General features: G+C 42.2%; 2 protein-coding genes across 2 annotated transcripts in view; one reads left to right on the top strand and one right to left on the bottom strand.

The window, feature by feature from the left end:
• Nucleotides 1–20,027, bottom strand: part of LOC307021219 (uncharacterized protein) — a 616,546-nt gene that overhangs the window by 145,971 nt on the left and 450,548 nt on the right. The window lies entirely within an intron of this gene.
• LOC307015274 (general transcription factor II-I repeat domain-containing protein 2A-like) lies at nt 15,482–18,315 on the top strand. Its single transcript, XM_079643789.1, has 2 exons — nt 15,482–17,532; nt 17,651–18,315. The coding sequence occupies exon 1, from the start codon at nt 16,318–16,320 to the stop codon at nt 17,512–17,514; it is 1,197 nt and encodes a 398-aa protein (XP_079499915.1). The 5' UTR covers nt 15,482–16,317; the 3' UTR covers nt 17,515–17,532; nt 17,651–18,315.

Below are 20,027 nucleotides of genomic sequence, written 5' to 3'. Positions count from 1 at the left end.
ACTTTAATTTACCTGCCCTGAGAAAACTGAAACGTTGACTTTAATTAAAGGTATAATGTCAACAGATTTCACACAACTGCGTGAGGTTAGTTGAAAGCAATAATATACATTTTAGATAAAACATATGTTAGGTTTAACTTCATATTATCATTTGTTCAACTAACCTAATACAGTTATATACAATCTGTTACCATAATGCATTCATTTACAGTATAGACAAAGTTTCAGTTTTTTCAGCGTGGTTTACATGAATTACTGCAGTGAATATAGAAAGAACAGACACTGAAAACGTCTTAAAAAATTGAAATCTTTTTGATTGGTGAGTGTCTACTATCTGATGTATGAACGCAAGGGTTACCCATTCATTTTCTATGGCGGTCATTTTTGACTGGGATCATCAGAAGTTTACAAAGTTGATTAAACCTAAAAAAATTCAATGAAAGTGGTGATCAGCAATTGTATGTTGAAATGCCTACTGTCGACGATATCATAAGGCCTTGGGGCAATCAAATGTAAAACACGATATTTATGATTGATCAAAGTATTAAATCGGTCAGATTTGACCCGAACAGGAGGGTTGGTTAAACCCAGATTCCAGAAAAACTCTTTAAACCCTACATTGTCTCCTCTACTAATAGGTACGCAGGCTTTTATCTCCCCTCTTGCATCTAGCGTGATGCTTTCAGAGCAGGCATCATAGCTTCCTCTGTTTCCACTGACCTGAGGGATCCTTTCTTGAATTTTTGTGCTTCTTTCAGCTCTGCCAGCTAAATGGAGGTTAGAGAGAGATTGCATCCATTATTGAGGTATTCAATTCAAATGTCACCCGTTTTCCACTTGGCACTGTTTCCTCTTCCCTAATGTTGGCTCGGGGCGCAGGGGGGGGGGGGGGGGGGGACTTTTTGTCTCAGCACTGAGAGGGACTTTTTCTGCAGACATTAGCGGGGACGGATGCAAGGTGACACCTGTGTAAGTCACGGCACTTCACCTTGCACTCTAACACCTGGATGTTCTCTCTCCGCATGGTGAGTATCCTCCTGAGCACAGGCCTCTGAGACGCGCTGATTGTAACTATTCATCATCCGGCGGCCACTTAATTGGCCCAAAAGTAGATTGTAGGGTGGCACCGGCCCCTCAGGTGGGCGTGGACAGAATACACTTCAGATCAGACGCTGGAAGTCCTCGAGGTGCTCACATGGATAAACCCACTCCGTCTCCACGCGCAGGTCACCCATTTAGGGCTTTCATTACCCGGTTACCCTCTTGTCAGTGCAATTCAGTTCTATCATCCCTCAACCCAGTTGATATTAACAGGTAATTTGTAAATGTCACTTTGGGTTAGACACCTAATTTTCTTCTTTTTCCAACAATCGGGCATTCACAAGCTAATTTTTCTTGTCTTTTGAGAAAGGTTTTCATTCACAAATAGAGTTATGGTCCACTAAATAAATGAGAGTAATTGATTAGAAGAAAAAAAAGTGATATACCGTAACCAATTAGAGTCAATCAATGACATACTACCCAGGATTCCTTTAGTTACCGTAATGCACGTCTGCCGTCATCCTGGGGACACTATCTGAGAATGAAATGAGATGTGAGGAGATGGTGAAGTACTGTATTTAATATCTTGTCACACACAAATACCTGCAAACACTCATTTATTTAATCACACACAAAAGCAGGAAAATGTAGCCTGAATGTAAGAGCACTGTTTAATTCTCAGACTACATTTATTAAGACATCTTAATTTGCCAGGTTTATTTGTAGAGCAGATTTTATACACAAAGGCAATTCAAAGTGCTTTACGTAATATATAAAACAATTGTCATTTGATTTGTTTGGAATCACTTAAAATAAAATGGATAATGGGTTCTAAGATGGAAGCGACCAAGTTTTTCCTTTAAAGCTGCTCGTTTAGCATGTACTCAGGAATGAGTCCTTATCCCGGAAAGGAGTTACCATTTTAGCACTTCCTGTTCCTTCATCTCAAAGTCAATGTTTTTAAAAGTGTTTTTGGTTATTTTCAAGAGATAAGGTCTGTGGTTAACACAAACTAACAAACAAAAGTCAGCTCACAGTCAGCACGGTTCCTGGGAGAGGATTCATTAAGACATTCAAGTTGGATTTACCACATTATTAACACACCTTATTTATAACTACAAGTTTATAGTTATTTCGTCTTCCTGCTGTTTTCACTGCATGTTCCCACCATGGCAACTATCACAACCTGTTGTTTAAAAAAGGAAATCTAGGGTCTCAAATTGTGCTTCCATTCCTTACAGTTTGTCCTTTTTTGTGTGAAATGTGCTTGGATTGAAATGGTAAAATTATTTTCCTCACTTAACTTAAAGCTGCTTTAATCGGTAGGTTAATATTTATTCTTGAAGGGGTTGCTCGTATAGTGGAAAACATTTCCCGGAAGTTCCCCTCACTTGTACAGAGGATTAGCTTATTTGGCTCGTTGTATTGAATAAATAAAACTAAGACTACTGCTTTAGTTCAGTGTCACTGCTCTCCAGACGCAGCTACTACACCCCATCAGCCGCACCAAAAAGCTCAAGTTGTAAATAGAGATATTAAGCTATATCTTATTGGGCTTCATAAATTACTTAAAGTCTAATATATCTACATGCTGGTCTTTTTATTTTGTATTTTGCACCTCATACATGTAATATAGGTTTTTACTATTTAATGTCAAATTGTACCTCTTATTAGTAATCTGTAGTCAAAGGGAACACTTCTTGCTACTGAACCATGCATTTATTTGTTTTGTTCCATAGAACTATTCTGCATTTCCCTTCTGAAATAATAAAAAAAATCTATCTTCATTCATTCTTTCACACAATATTTCAAATAATAATCATTGTAATTAAGAACGTGGACATATGGGATTCATGTTTCATTTCACTCAGCTAGAAGAGTCTAATAAGAAAAATTGACTGTAATGCAGACTTAAGAAAAAGAATTCACAATATTATCACAGCCAAAGATCCCAAATAATATCCACTCTCATTTGAGGATATTATATTATATTGATAAATCTCTCTGCTTAAGGTGGTACAAGCATACAATGTGTTAGTAGCAATAAATCAATTCAGACAAAGCATACGTAATGTATTAGTTATCAAGGTCCACATTTTTACAAATTATTCAGTCTAACAATTTACATCGTGGTGTCTGCAATTCAAAAATACACATATAGAGAGCACACACTTGAAGTTTCAGGGCTTTTATTGCTTTTGTTCTCCAGTTGTCTCTGAAATGTTACATGACCATCACTCAAAATAGCATTCAAGCTAATTCCCCAGTCAGCCAGTGCATCGGCTAAGTGGAATTCAAGACTGATTTCACCATGTGATACCGTGAGCCTGCAGCCTAAAAGCCTCCGTGTGATTGATAAATATAAGAATTGAGGAGACGTTCCGACTGGGGAAAGGCCTCTGTCATTAAAAATATGGTGTCCGTAATGAAGAGGAAATAGAATTAGCAGCGAGAAGGATGAAGGGGAGCCAATTGCTGTAAATATTCTAAAGACTGATCGACATCCTCCTCCTCCAGCCACAGCAGAAAGTCATTATGTGGTTTTTGGATATAGGTTCCCCATGACCGCATATTTATTATCTATCTAAATAGAATCACTTACCTCAGATGCTGCCTCTGATAGCCAGTCACCACAAATATCAGTTCCCCCGGTGCCTCTGCCGACAATTTTACATAAGGCCAAATGATTATGCTTGCAACCAGACAGGATTGCATTTTGTTGTTAACTTGATCCGTGGTTTCCTGTGAGAAATAACCATTTTCAGAGAGAGATTTTTCCCTCTAAGAGTGTATATTCAACACTCTTTGACATCCTCCACGGTGGAAAATGAGGTCAGCGGTAGAAAGTCAGTGCACTTTTTAAAAACAGGGAAAGAAAAATACCTCCTCATAGTTCCAAGACTGTGTTCCATTAGCCTCCTCCATGATCCCACATCTTTATTTATTCCACCTTTATTTTGTCAGTATGGTTCAAATTTAGATATATCTTTTTTTCTGTGCCGCTTTTGTTCAGGCGTTAAGAGTTATGGCAATATGTATTACAACGGGGGCTGCAGCACAATGCCTATTCATGAAGGCAACTTATGCAGTGCTCAAAAGCATGTATGCACATAGGTATTGGCCCATTTGTCAAGCCAGGAGAGCTAATTATCTCATAGCGTGCAATATTGTTTTCAAGCCATGCGTTTCATTGTGCAACATTAAAACATACGTGGTGCAGGCTGCACAAATGGTTTCCATGAGTATGAATGCATTAGAACATTTTGGGAGGGGATGTTGTATTAGAGCTCCACAGGGATATCAGCATGCTGCACCTCTTTTGGTTTGTCATTCATCTTCCTCGGCTGGGGCGGGGACAGAACCAGTGGGTAGTGACGCCTTCAGCCAACTTGGCAGGTTAATGAAGGTAATTTGATTTCATACATAATGGTTGCCCATGCCACGCGGGGTCTAATTGTGCTCAGCGCCTGGGCGTCATTTCGTGGTACCAGCCGAGGCCCCGTGTATTTCCTGAAGGTTGTGCGGAGGCAAACAAGATTCAAGCGAGATGGAACCGATAGCTCAGTTTCATCTGCTAATAGTTGATCTGATTTCCCTGTCAGCTGTGAGCGCTGCTGTCACAGTGTGAGGCCGGCAGCTCAGTTTTAGTGAATCAGGAAAGTTCATTACTACATGGCAAACAAACACCATGGTAGGCCGTACAGTCCTGGGATGACTAAAGGAACATGGTGCTCTGCACACAGTGTTATTTATTACATTGATTTGATATTATTCATGTGGTATCTGTTTTTGTGTGGTCTGTCAGTCATCTTAGGCTGTTTTATTTTGAAAAGTGTTCACCCCCTGTCTTGCCTGTTGCTTTCTGTCTGTGTTCCCTCCTGTCTGATTACCCGATTGTGTTCACCTGGTGCGCCTGTGTTTTCTCCTCCCTCCTCACCTGTCTCTTGTTTCTTTGATTAGTCTTGTGTGTATTTAAGTTCTGGTTTTTCTGTCTGTCATTGTTAGTTCCTTGTTTGTCTTTGACTGTGTCACAGGGTAGTGTTCTGTTTTCGACGCTTTGGCCTTGGAATAAAGGTATTTTTCTTTTAAATCTGCATTTGGGTCCTGCCTGCTTCACTCAAGCCTGACAGAAGGAACTAACCAGAAATGGACCCAGCAGATGATCCATTTGAGGTGGAATTACTTAATTGTACCTTTTTATTGGCTTGCTGCTATGATTGGTGGAAGGGAGCGTCCAGTGTTCAGCAGAAGGAGGCTGCTCTGGTAGAGGCGCACCAGGTGGCAACAGAGGAGCCATGTTTGGTGAAGTTCTTACCTGACTGGATTTTGGACTTCCTCTCGACATGTGGTTCCCGGTCTGCTAGCCCCAGGCATGCTAGCCCCCTGCCTCCCAATTCCCAACCTGACACCATACGTTTCGGTGTGTTCCGTCTGGAGTCAACCCCTGCTTCTTCCCCATTTCCTGCTCCTATCCAAGAGCCGTTCTCGGGTACTCGTCTGGCTTTTGGAGGTCCACGGAGCCTCCAAAAGGCTCCTAAGATTTCCTGTTCACACCGCAGTGGTGCCGCCTCTTAGCTCCGGAATCCGGTTCACTTCCAGCTCCAAAAATATTGTCGGTCTAGAAGCAAGAGCTTCGGAGCTAAGAGGCAGCGTCGCTTACGTCTCTCTTACGTCGAGGCGTGCAGGAAACTAAACCCACCTCCCCTGAACATGGGTCGACTGAAGAGTCTCGTCATGCCTGCCTACAAGCAGTCGCGCTGAGCAAAGTGACTAGAAGGCAACCACACACTTATAAAAAAAAAACACACTTTATAAAGTCAGGCAACACTAACCAGGCTTTGTGTGATTCTGTTTATTTGTACCTTACTTTGACCATCCGTTCACTGTTATTGATCATTGCTGAGAGCAGGCAGACGTTTTGTTTTGTATTATAGCAGCTATCGGATGGAATCAATACATGGGCTGCACAGGTTGAAAAGTATAAGGTTGGAGAAGTCGTTATTTAATTTAATCTGGCTTTGCTTTAAAAGCAACACGATCATCGACCCGACGCAGTCCCCCATTGTTGTTGTTGTTGTTGTTATTGTGAGCGCCGTTGGGGAGCAAATCAGCGATGTAAACGGTGACGTCATGACGCAGCAGCGGCAGCACCATCCCGGCTCTGAGTGGTGTGAACAAAGCGGGACCAGAAAAGGGAAACCGGAGCTGAATCAGAAAAGCTCTAGCTCGGAGCTAGAAAGGGAAAATCGCTTGTGTGAAAGCCGCAGGAGAATGAGTCGCAAGTCCAGGCTAGCAGACCGAGCCCCAGAAGCCATGCTTTGGACTCCAGTACAGGCCCCAGCAGCCATGGTTCCGGCCCCAATTCTGGCCCCAGCAGCCATGGTTCCGGCTCCAGAACCGGACCACAAAGCAATGGATCCGTGCACCAGTACCGGACCACACAGCCATGCTTCCGTGCTCCATTACCTGGCTCACACAGCCAGGGTCCAGGCTTCTGTCCCCTTTCAAGTGATCTCTTGAGTCCCCTCTCAGGTCCCCTCTCGAGTCTCTTCTCAAGTCTCCTCTCGAGTCTCCTCTCAAGTTCCCTCTAAAGTTCCCTCTGGAGTCCTCTTTCAAGTCATCTCTCGAGTTGAAAGCAACAATATTAAGGTAAACTCGATTTTTCAGTATATTATTCCCTATGTTTTTTCTTTATTCATTAAATTTCAATCTGCTAGATAGTTGGATGCAAAGACACGCTGAGATAAAAGTATGTATAGCAGCGCAGTTTCCGCTTTAGTTGGAAGTATGGCCACCATGTTGATTGGAGCCGAAAGTGGACAATATTTTTGAATATGGCCTGTTTATATCTCATAACATGACTCTAAATAAACACCATCAATTGTATAGCTATGAATATTTTCAATAATACATTGTATTCTCTTATTTTATAACTAACCATATATATATTACATTATTTTTGTTCTACGTCTAACTAAACATCTGAAGAAAACAGCTTTTCTCCTCAGAATCTAATTCAATTACAAAATAACGGTAAGTTGGACTGAGTCTGAAACACAACATCATAAAGTTAATTCGTGTTTTTTCTCACCATATAATTGGATCTTAATCAGCACCGGGGTCCAAGCTATTTTGCTGAGACCTCTTCATTTGATCCTTATCTACAAAGCCGTAGTAGATATTATAGGCCATATTCCTTCACTCTGTCATACAATCTAAATGGATCTTGTTTCAAAGCCTCAAGGACAGTCTGATGACAGACGATGAGCATGACTTGATTGCAATTTCCTGCTTATCTTCATGAATGTTGGTAAACATCAAAATGCACAGATCAATTTAATAGGTTACAAATAAAACTTCAAACCAGAGGATTGGTTAATATTGCAAACCATGATTGTTGCCAAAACTGTCAAACAGTCCTCAAAACCAGGTCACTAAGTCTACAGTGGAAAGCATGCTGGTGAAATGTAAAAATAATGGGAATATACTAGGAAAATTGCATTATACAGATCATTTAGTTTTGTTACATAATAAATAACGTTTGTTTATTTACAGAAATTATCATTTCAACACTAATTATATGATATGTTCTCAGTGTATTCCGTTAAGTTTGCATTCTACTAGGTCAGGCGTCTGCAACCTTTTTGACCAAATGAGCCATTTTGCTCCTTTTTCCCCAAATAGTTTTTGTCTGGAGCCGCAAAACATATTTCATAGCTTAATAGCTTATAAAGTTATATTTATTGTTATATCAGACAAAAACTATAGTTTTTTTGCATTTATTAGGCTATTTATCACAATATATAAAACTGTTAACCTCTAATAAGAAACAAAGAACTCCTATAAGGAGAATTACAAATAATACACAGGCCTACTTTAAAATAAATTAAACACAGCACTTGGGGAGTCCTCAGGACATTTGAAGGAAAACAAATATAATTAAAATGGGCCCACTTTGAAATAAATAAAACATATAGCTGCACCCTAAAAAGAGTTAAAGGTAGGGTACAGGGACGTGCACAGACATTTGGAGGGGCTATTGCTCTAAACTGGAAAAAGGGCCTCCCGACCGAAAAAAAACACAAGACCTTTTGAAAATTGTAACTTGTTTTTAAATGTAAAAGAAACCAAAGGATTATTACATCAACTAAATTGAACAGTCATTCACATCTCATAACAAAATAAGCTAAGGCGACTACTTGCATTCGGTGAATTGATTTTAAAAATGAAAACCAGGGACATTTTTTGTTTTGCGGTCCATATTTCATTAAAATATCTAATGTTAGTAGCTCTTAAAGACAAAATGGGGACAATCCTGTTTTAATGTAGTTTGACCTTTGTAACTGCTCTGCAGACATTCTGATAAAATAGGGCTTCTAACTAATTAGCTTAAATAAACTCACTAATTAATGAAACCAGTTCAATACGCATTATTCTTATTCTTATCATTCTTTGAGCGCAGTAACGGTAAGGTATCTAATTACTTATTTATTTTGTATTCCATAACTTAACAACAGAGATGATAAAACTAAAGTGGTAGAGACATGGTGGAAATCCTACAATGAAGCGGGACATTGAACTGTTCACCCGTGAGAGGCAGAGAGCGACCGGCCCCGTTGAGGGAGTTCACAGATGAAAAGACACAGAAAGACAGAGGCATAATAACAACAAATAGGCTATATTTAGGTGTCTTTTGTAAATAACCGACTGTATCAAGAGGAAGTAAAGTCCCCTGGTTTGTCCCTTATACCCTAACTGCCATGATGAGACAACTCAAAATCAAGTTTCCAAAATCCGACACTGAGTTAACGCACCGGCAGATGACATCGCTGACAGTGTGCTTCCCGCAGCGAGACGCTACAATAATAATTGTGGGCTTATCATGTTGATTCGGCCGTTGCCCGGGCAACATTAGCCCGTACCTGTGCCCGTCCCTGGTAGGGTAGGTAAGAATGGGGAAACCAGCTCGAGTGCTCTAGAATTTGAAAATACACAACCGGAAAAAATCTGCCTCTTCCTTCAGACTTCCTTACAGAGCCCCTTCTCCAACGAACGCGCACATGACCAATAAGGGCACGAGATAAGTTTGAGCACAGATGGAAGGCTGACAGGCAGGTAGGCCATCCAGTTATTTTAGCCGGGCCGGCTCAGATGATTGGTCGTGCTTTTTCCAGCGCTACGGCTTCCAGAGATACATTTTTTAATGTATTTATTGTCAAAGCATTTAATATATTCATTGCTATCGGGATGTTAAGAGCATTCCATGGAATATATCAAAAAGTGTTTTCTGAAATAAATTACATACCCCACTGAATTATGACTGAAGATCGTCAGCTGTCTTCCTATCCCGTGTTGTTCCTCGATACGTAAAGGCTGCAGCACCTTTGACAACTTATCTCTACATATCAAACATACCGATAAGCCAGCATCGTTTGCTGTGAAAACATATAACTATGTCCACACAGAATTAAATCCTGTGTTCCTCCGATACTTTTGTTTTCTTTGATTTATCCATAGTTCGCTCATCGAGCCGGGGGTCAGTTTATTCGCCTGCAAGAAAAGGCGCTATCGTGGGACCGTAGCAGGATGTGACGCATATTTTAGTTGAAATAATTAAAACCGTTTTGTTTATTTATGTGTCACAGTATCACCTCAAAATACAAGATACGAAACATTTTCAACCATGCAAGAAAATATAAATAGTCCTACAAATACTTTTATTTTATTTCCTTCTTATTTTTGTCCAAGCTCAAGGGAGCCAGAGCAGAGGGCTTAAAGGGCCGCATGCGGCTCGAGGGCCGCGGGTTGCCGACCCCTGTACTAGGTGGAGTAAACTTGACCATTAACCAATACGACTATCCACTAAAGCGTCTTTGCTTCAGACAGTAACAAACAGAACTCTTCCCCGTGAACACAGTCAAAGACAAACAAGGATCTCACAAAGACTAACAGGAAAATATGAACCTAAATGCACACAGGACTAACCAATGAAACAAGAGACGAGGGAGGAGAAAACACAGGGGCACAAGGTGAACACAATCAGGAAATCAGGTAGGAGGGAACAGGTAGGAGGGAACACAAAGACAGGAAACCAAAGACAGATCTAGACAAGACAAAAAAACAATACAGACAAAACACCCCCCCCATAAGGGACGGATCCCTGACGTCCCTAAACACAAAAAGTCCAAAACATCCTGCAGGGTGGGTGGAGGGGGACCGGAGGAGGGATTCGGGCGGACAGCCTGGGGGCAAAGCAGAAGCCGAGAAGGGGGACTCGGGCGGACGGCCCGGGGGCAAAACAGAGGCAGAGAAGGGGAACTCTGGCAGACGGCCCGAGGGCAAAGCAGAGGCCGACAAGGGGGACTCGGGCGGATGGCCCGTGGGCAAGCTAGAGGCCAAGAAGGGGGACTCGTGCGGACGGCCCGGGGGAACAGCAACAGAGCAGTGAAGTCTGCGGTGGGGAAAGTCAGAGGTCCGAAGACAGGGGTAAATTAGGGGGCTGGACTCAAGGGAGAAGGCAGTGGCTGGGAAAGTCAGAGGGGCGGGCTCGAGGGCGAAGGCATCTGCATGGAAACTCAGGGGGACGGGCTCGAGGGCAAAGGCCACGGCTGGGGAACTCAGGGGGCCGGGCTCGAGGGTGAAGGCCGCGGCTGGGGAACTCGGGGGGCCGGGCACAAGGACGGGCAAGAAGGCGGCGACGGGACAGCTCCAGAGGATGGGCAGGAAGGCAGTGCCGGGACAGCTCCGGAGGACGGGCAGGGAGACGGCGTAGGCCGCGATGGGGCCCCTCCGGGGTCAGCTGGATCGCAGGAGCACAGGGACCGGGAGCACTGGGAGCTGGAACCCCCGGTGGTACAGGAACCGGTGTCGGCCGGACAGGAAACGGAGCCATCCGGACAGGTGCAGACGGAACCCCCGACGGGACAGGCACAGACGGGACCCTGGACAGAACATGGGCTGGTGTCAGTGGGACCCCGGATGGGTCAAGGGCTGGTGTCGACGGGACCGCCGTCGGAACAGGACAAGGTGTCGGCGGAAGAGGCGTCAGCAGGACCCCCAACAGAACTGGACATGGTGTAGGCGGGACCCCCGGCGGGTTAGGATCAGGTGGCAGCGGGACCTCTGGCTGAACAAGATTCGGAGCTGGCTGGAGCTCCGACGGAACGGGTGTTGGCGGGACCCCCAACAGGTCAGGGCACAGAGTTGGCAGGACTCCCAGCGGAGAAGGGACTTTAGATGGGACTAGAGGATGGACTTGAGAAGGGACTTGAGAAGGGACTAGAGGAGGGACCATGGCTGCTGGGGCCAGAACCAGGGCCTGAACCATGTCTTCTGGGGCTGGGACCATGGCTGCTGGGGCCGGAATGGAGCCGGGACCATGGTTGCTGGGGCCGGAACCGGGGCACAGGGGCCGGTACTGGAGCCGGAACCATGGCTGCTGGGGCCTGTACTGGAGCCCAAAGCATGGCTTCTGGGGCTCGGGCTGCTAGCCTGGACTTGCGACTCCTTCTCTTAGGAGCCTTTTGGAGGCTCCGTGGACCTCCAAAAGCCAGACGAGTACCCGGGAACGGATCCTGAATAGGAAATGGGGAAGAAGCAGGGCCTGACTCCAGACAGAACACACCGAGACGTATGGTATAAGGTTGGGAATTGGGAGGCAGGGGGCTAGCATGCCTGGGGCTAGCAGGCAAATCACATGTCGGGAGGAAGTCCATAATCCAGCCAGGTAAGAACTTCACTAAACATGGCTTCTCTGTTGCCATCTGGTGCGCCTCTGCCAGAGCAGCCTCTTTCTGCTGAACACTGGACCCTCCCCTCCTACCTACCATAGCAGAAAGCCAATGAATAGGTAAAACTACGTAACTTCACCTCAAATGGATCATCTGCTGGGTCCATCTTTGGTGAGATCCTTCTGTCAGGGTAGAGCGAAGCAGGCAGGACCCAAATGCAGATTTCACAGAAAATACCTTTTTATTTCGAGGTTGAATAGTAACAAAAAGAACTCTTCCCCGTGAACACAGTCAAAGACAAACAAGGATCTCACAAAGACTAACAGGAAAAAGCGAACCTAAATACACACAGGACTAATCAAAGAAACAAGAGACAGGTGAGGAGGGAGGAGAAAACACAGGGGCACAAGGTGAACACAATCAGGAAATCAGGTTAGGAGGGAAAAGGTAAGAAGGAACACACAGACAGGAAACCAAAGACAGATCTAGACAAGACAAAACACAACACAGATAGATCGTGACACATTACTCGTTATTCTCTAATAGTTAATTAAAGACTGTATATTATGGCTATTTTGCACATCCCTTTCAAGATTTCAAGATTTTCTAAGGTTTATTGACATATCATATAGACAACTACGGTGTAGTTATGCAATGATGAAAAACTTGGGTCGCAGGTTCCTCAACAGTGCATTACATAAAGACATCTATAAATATGTGTGTATACCTCCACCATTAAACTGTCATATCCTGCACATTTCTACATACATCTTATAAGAGTATAATTAATATGTATAATATCAGTTGGTTAAAATAAGTGATTCAACATAGTTAACATTGCAGGAAAACAATAATTAGACATTAAGTACTATGTCAGACTTAATATTTATCTGTAAATAGATACCCCCAAAGCTTTTTTCTTATTTAAAAGAAGATCTTAACCTAAAGTATTCTTTAATGTTTGGATAAAGGTTAATTAGTTTTTCTATTTTGCACATCCTCATATTAATATCTTTGTACATCCGGCACTAAACAGTTTTATTGTAGAGATCACTTACAGTATCTTCTTGATATGTTATATTCTATATTTCTATCATTGACCTTCTACTTTCCCCCTATTTTGTACTCTTAATATTTTTTTCATCAAATATAACATATTCAACAAAAAAATTCAATAATGTGCTTTAACCACTAGGCTTGTGGGTTACAAAACTGTCAAGTTTAAAGTGTTAACACAACAATTTATACTTTGTATTATTAGTGTAGGACACTTATGTATGTATAACATCTGAAGATGTGTAGTTTTATTCATGTTTTCACATAATTTTACAGGATATTGCTATATTATTTGACATGTTTTACTTCTAAACATTAATATCTGAAAGGTATATCCGTCATTCATGGTAAGCTATTAAAATTCTGAATCCATAGATGTGTCTCCCATCACCCAAAACCCCTGACTATTCTCTCAACTCAGTATTTACATTCTTTAATTAAAAGATAATCAATATTATCTTTAAAGTCCCTGTCTATCAGCTGTGCACCGCTACCTATCTACCAATTGGATCAAATATGAAATTCAGCCGAATTAGTATTGATACTGCAAGGAGACATACAGTATTGTGTGAAGCGAAATTGAAGATGTTGTTTAATTGCCAACAAGTCCTCCAACTCATACGACCAAATAGGTCGATTGTTCAGGCCCTTATTACGACTAAATAGGTCGATTGTTCAAGCGCTTCTTACGACCTATAATAATAATAACTTTAATTTATATAGCGCTTTCATAACCTCAAGGTCGCTTAATATAATATAATCACGTTTTCTGCCTCTAGTGCTCCCGTTGACTGCAAACGCTCTGGAGGGTAGTATATTCTCAAATAACCCTCTCTGGAAAATCCTAAATTGTAGGATAGTTTAGCCATTAAAATGTTTTCTGATTAGATTTCTAGCGAGAAGTCTATATTGTACTTTTAGAATCCACGTCCAGTGGATGTGTAGGATCTATAGTTTGATAGATATTACGAAGATGAATTGAGGTCTCGCCAGGAGAACGTGTAATGGCAGTGTCCATGTAAAGTTAGCGTCAACCCTCACGGGGTGAAAACAGTATTTCCGGTCTCGAAGTTTTCATAATAAAACCGTATTCTCCTCACTGTCAAATGATTTTAAAGCTATATCTGCAGTACTCATCCACTAAAAAACATCAGTTTATCCTTGTTAATTACACAACATTAATTGGTTTAAATTGTTTACACTGCTTTTTGTGTTTTTGACATAAGGTTTTTCCTTTCGACTCTGAGACTCTGAGACTCATTTTTTCAGAGGTTTGGATAGACTAAAAAATCGAACTACCCATAATCCTCAGCTATCGTTGAAGCTCGGTAATTTGGATGTTTTAGCCGCAATGCACATTGGGATATGGTGTTTCTGCGATGTGAAATCCAAAAACATTTAAAAAAAAAAAAGAAATACTTTACTACTTTTAATACTTTTTTGTGCTTGCTTTTCTCTTTGAAAGTCATCACATAACGGCATTGTAATACACGGTTTGGCTGCATTAAATATTACACATCTGCCGTAGTTCTCTATTTATAGAGCCCTGATAAGAAGACCTTTGGACAAACAGGAAGAAATGCCGCCGAAACTGAATACGTGACATGGAACATAAATATATCAGCAATTAAACAACATCTTCGATTTCTTTTCACACAATACGTCTCCTTGCAATATCAACACTAATTCGGTTGACTTTATAGTTGATCCAATTGGTAGATAGGCTGTATTTACACCATAACGGTGCACAGCTGATAGAAAAGGACTTGTAGTTTTTCAAGATATTACTGATTTTCTTTCTTTCTTTAAAGAATTGAAATACTGAGTTGAAAGAATAGTCAGGGGTTTTGGGTGATTGGAGACACATCTATGGAAACATTATCAATAGCTTACCATTAAATGACGGATATACCTTTCTGTCTTTGATGTTTTGCAAATCAGATATTAATGTGTAGAACTACAATATGTGAAATATTATAGCAATATCCTGTAAGATTATGTGAAAACATGAATAAAACTACACATCTTCAGATGTTATACATACATAAGTGTCCTACACTAATAATACAAGTTATTATGGCATTGTATGCTTTGTGTTATTAACATCTTCAGAAACTACCTTTCCAACTCCTCATGCAGTTGACTGTTACAGGTCTATACAGGTTCATGGTACAATACATACGCTTCAAAATCGAGAGACTGAAACTGTATTTTTATTTACCGTTCTGTTTTAATTTCACAATACATTTAATAGTAATATTATGTTTGATAGTATTATGTTTTATTAACTAGACCACTGGGTCATGTTTGGTGTTACAAATATCAAAACAATATATGTGTGGATAACAAAATCAATCCGTCATAAACTAAACAGGACATTATACTGAAAAGTATAATTTATTGTGTGAACAATTTAAACTTGACAGTTTTTTTTAACCCGAACCACCTAGTGGTTGAAGCATGTTATTGCCAAAAACGTTGGGGTTATCAACAGATAAATATTAAGTCTGACAAAGTACTTAGAGTCTAAAACAGTGGTCCCCAAACTACGGCCCGCGGGCCGGATACGGCCCGCCTCCACATTTGACCCGGCCCCTTGAACAATTTCCAATATCAGAGACGCATTACCTCCCCCCCTCCCCCCCCCCCCCCCGCATTATTATTTTTTCAGTCGGGCCACGCGATCGAGACCAATGCACGCATAGAACTGGGTGAAGTGAGCCTCCCCGACTGAATCCCTGAAATGTTTCCTCATGTCAATAAAGCTCATTTGAATTGAATTATGACGCTAAAAAAATGTTGCTAACGACCTCACTGTCTTTGCCCTAATCATAAAACGTGAACCTACCCCCCCCCCCCCCCCCAGAACGGAATAATGGCAAAAAGGTTAGGTAAGAGAAAAATTGATTCAGAATGCAGGGTATTTAACCTGCAGTGGACACACGATTATTTTTTTGTTCAATGCAAAGAAAAGGCTGTTTGTCTCATCTGTCAAGAGGCCGTGGCGGTATTCAAAGAATACAATCTGCGCCGACATTATGAATCCCATCACAAAGACAAGTATGATAGCTTGCGAGGCCAAATGCGAGCAGACAAACTAGCAAAGCTAAAAAGTGGACTGTTAGCTCAGCAGACTACATTTGTACGCCAAACTCAGCTGAACCATTCATCTGTTCGTGCCAGCCTCCGTGTTGCTCAACTGATAGCAAGCTGCGGTAAACCTTTCACTGAGGGAGAGTTTGTCAAGAAATGTCTGAATATTGTCGTGGAGGAGGTGTGTCCCGAGAAGAAAGATGTTTTTAATGCCGTGAGTCTGTCTTCGAGTACAATCACCAGACGCGTTGAAGAAATTGGGGGTAATGTATATGCCCAGCTGCAGTAGAAGACAAAAGAATTTGACTTTTTTTCATTAGCACTTGATGAGAGCACGGACGTGCAAGACACAGCGCAGCTTCTTATTTTTATTCGTGGAGTTAGCGCACATTTTGACATGTGCGAGGAGCTGGCAGCCCTCCAAAGTCTGAAAGGCACTACGATGGGGGAGGATATTTTCGGCAAAGTATGTCAAACCATCGAAGAGTTGGATCTGGACTGGGCAAAGCTTGCCAGCATCACGACTGACGGGGCTCCGAGTATGGTGGGCGCGACTCGGGGTCTGATAGGACGCATGAACCGGGAGATGGAAGAGCGGGGTCTCACCGCCCCGCTACAAGTGCACTGCCTAATTCACCAGCAAGCACTGTGCTGCAAAGTGTTGAAGTGGGATTCTGTCATGAAGGTGGTGGTATCATGCATAAACTTCATCAGAGCAAATGGACTTAAACACAGGCAGTTCCAACAATTCCTGTCTGACCTGGAGTCTGTGCACGGAGATGTATTATACTACACAGAGATCCGATGGCTGAGCCGCGGCAGAGTTTTGAGGCGTTTTTACGAGCTGCTACCTGAAATTAACGCATTTCTTCATTCAAAAGGCAAAACGGTCCCAGAGCTGATCGACCCAGAATGGAAATGGCACCTCGCATTTTTTACAGACGTGACAGAACTGCTGAACGGCCTTAACTTGCAGCTACAAGGCCAGGGGAAACTCATTTGCGACATGTATTCCCACATAAAAGCATTTGAGGTGAAACAAGCGCTGCTTTTGGAGCAAGTGAAAAAGCACAACTTCACCCATCTCCCTGCTACCCAAAAGCTTTCTGCAGAGAAACCAGCGGTCCCGTTCCCAGCTGAAAAGTGTGTGGAAGCACTAGAAATGCTGAAGGCGGAGTTCGGTGTGCGATTCCGTGAACTACATGTTCATGCAAAAGAAATCCGTCTTTTCCAGAACCCCTTTGTTGCCGACATCGATGAAGCCCAGCCTTCTTATCAGTTTGAGCTGGCCGAGTTACAGAGCTGTGATGTTCTGAAAGACTCATTCAAGCCCACCAGTCTCATTGACTTCTATGCCGCCCTCCCTCAAGACACGTACCCTAACATAAAAAAACACGCAATGAAGATGTCCACAGTTTTTGGCAGCACGTATATCTGCGAGCAAACCTTTTCACGCATGAAACACCTGAAAACTCAGAGGAGATCAAGATTGACAGATGAACATCTGCATCAGTGTTTGAGACTGGCTGTGACTAGAATGGAACCTGACATTGAACTTCTCACCAGCCAGATGCAGGCCCACAGTTCACACTGATGAACATACAGTACATAGGTAAGCTCACTATAAAAAATCCATCTCCACAACCATACTTGTATTGAAATGTATTGTGCTGTGTAGGTGCTGTATCACTTAGTTTGGTTTCTCAGCCTGCTTGCTTTGTGTTTTTCAGGGGGAAGTTGATGAGAGAGAGCAAACACTGGTGTCTACTAGGCTATAATACTGGAACTTACACAACTGGACTATAAGGAAAGAACACAAGAACTTTGAGAGACTGCTCATATGAGTCATTTAAGAGATTTTGCTGTGACAACTGAAGCTGAACTTTTACCAAGATTGTGCACAGCACAATAGAAGCATTGTTTCTGTGAAGAACCCAGAGAGGGTTATTTGGGTATTCATAATACTGTTATTACATATTTCCTGACTTTTTTTCTGTGAAGAACCCAGAGAGGGTTATTTGGGTATTCATAATACTGTTATTACATATTTCCTGACTCTTTTTCTGTGAAGAACCCAGAGAGGGTTATTTGGGTATTATTGATTTCATAATACTGTTATTACATATTTCCTGACTTTTTTTCTGTGAAGAACCCAGAGAGGGTTATTTGATTTTTATTGATTTCATAAATAGTGTTATTATATATTTCCTGAGTTAAATTTTTCTGTGAAGAACACAGAGGGGGTTATTTGATCTCAGAAAGGGTTATTCATATTTGCTTATGTGTGGCTTTTTGGAAAACAATAAATTCTTACATTTAGGCACCACTGCGATCGTCACACTTTTTCTGTTACAAACTGACCCGGCCCCCCATCAGAGAAGGGAAAAGTTATGTGGCCCTCACTGGAAAAAGTTTGGGGACCCCTGGTCTAAAATATTGCATAGGTTATTTTGGCACTTGACAATCACCTTCCCTGAATTTTACTCATGTGTAACTAAAGTCTGATTTAAGGGTTGTTTATGTTTCACATCATTAACCTGTTAAACCCCAAGGTCCCCGGCGGCGGGTACTTTTTTTTTTTACGACACTGTGTCTCAGCGCAGGGCTGGCCCTGACCAATTTGCCGCCCTAGGCAAGATTTTAGCTGGCGCCCCCCCCCCCCCCCCCCCCCCCCCCCCCCCAAAAAAATGCAGACACTCACTATGATTCGCGTATGCATGCACGGTCGTGGCATCACCAAAACAGAAAGATATGGACACAAGATGTGTGCAAATGTATTTAGTATCCTATCCATTTGAGCATGATTTAAGATGGGGGCGGACCTCACCTCCTCCAGGGGGTCCGGGGGCATGTTCCCCCGGGAAGATTTTTTTTGAAATATTGAAGTTAAAAGCATCAATCTGCTGCACTTTGAGAGCAACATGAGGAGATCTATAGATACATCTCTCAACACCCATATGAAACAGAACTGGAAGCAGATTTTCTTTTTCTTTATGGATATTTTACAAATCACTCCCCTTTTAAACTGTATTCTTGTTTATTAATAACAACTTTTTTTTACTGTCATATAGTATTTTATACTATAAGAGAATAGATGAAAATCTATTCTCTTATTTTTCTATAATGATCATATAAAGGTGTGCCTTTACCTCACTGAGCTGAGGTTATCAGAGCCGCTCAGTCTTTCAGGAGAGAGCTCTCTAAAGCTCTCCCCCCCGCGGCCGCTTACACAGTAAATTCCAATGTTAATAAAAGCTGTATACGTTTTTTGGGAGTTTGATTTATTTTAAATTAACACAAATACAACATTTAAAACCTATAATTGCACACTAAAACCATTATTTCAAAAAAGAACTATTTCACATAAACCTCTGGTTTTTACTGTGGCTGGGGCAGTTCAACTTGATTTGGGGGGGGGGGGTGCGCCATAGTTTATGGGCGCTGTACGCAATATAGGCGTAGTTCTGTTAGTATAAGATAATGAGATGTACTTTGTTGATCCAAAATCGGGAAATTGTGTTGTTATGAAAAAAAAAATAATAATAATTAATTTCTAACTTTTTGGCTCCCCCCATTGATTGATGCGCCCTTAGCATTCGCCTATACTCATGGGCGTAATTTCCACTGGGGACATGTCCCGCCCACTTTTCCAAATCCCGTATGTGTCCCCCCCGCTTTCAAATGTGTTTATTTTTAACCGCAGACTGCCCGTCATCGCCACGGAGGAGCTGGACACTGACAGCCTGCCTCTGTGGCTGCACGCGCATGCGACTAGGAACGTCGCGTGCATAAACTATAAATAGCCCAATGAATGATGATCAGGTAGCCTACTGCGGTTGTGACAGAAAAAAACAATGACACGCCAACAGCAGCAGCAGATTAGTGCTTGGGTGAAAAGAAAGAAAGGAGATGTGAGTTGGTTGATTCAGTAAATTAGCTCAGGATAATCATATTTTCTATCTACACCTGTTGATGTTCGGCTAATGCCGGATTTGCTAGCTTGATGCTGCCTACCGGGCGGGATTTACCGGCAGTTACTCTCTACACACAGCGGCTCCGCTGCCCGTTAAACAGCTTCGTCTTTATCAATCTATCTTATGTTCTTCT

This window comes from Notothenia rossii (genome assembly GCF_949606895.1).
Source record: "Notothenia rossii genome assembly, chromosome: 1".
Lineage (NCBI taxonomy): Eukaryota > Metazoa > Chordata > Actinopteri > Perciformes > Nototheniidae > Notothenia > Notothenia rossii.
The sequence above is the reverse complement of the archived record's forward strand: the minus strand, read 5'-3'. Positions and strand labels throughout refer to the sequence as shown.

Excerpts from the sequence above, each read along its gene's own strand:
- LOC307015274 (XM_079643789.1), top strand. The coding sequence starts at position 16,318 with ATGTGCGAGGAGCTGGCAGCCCTCCAAAGTCTGAAAGGCACTACGATG.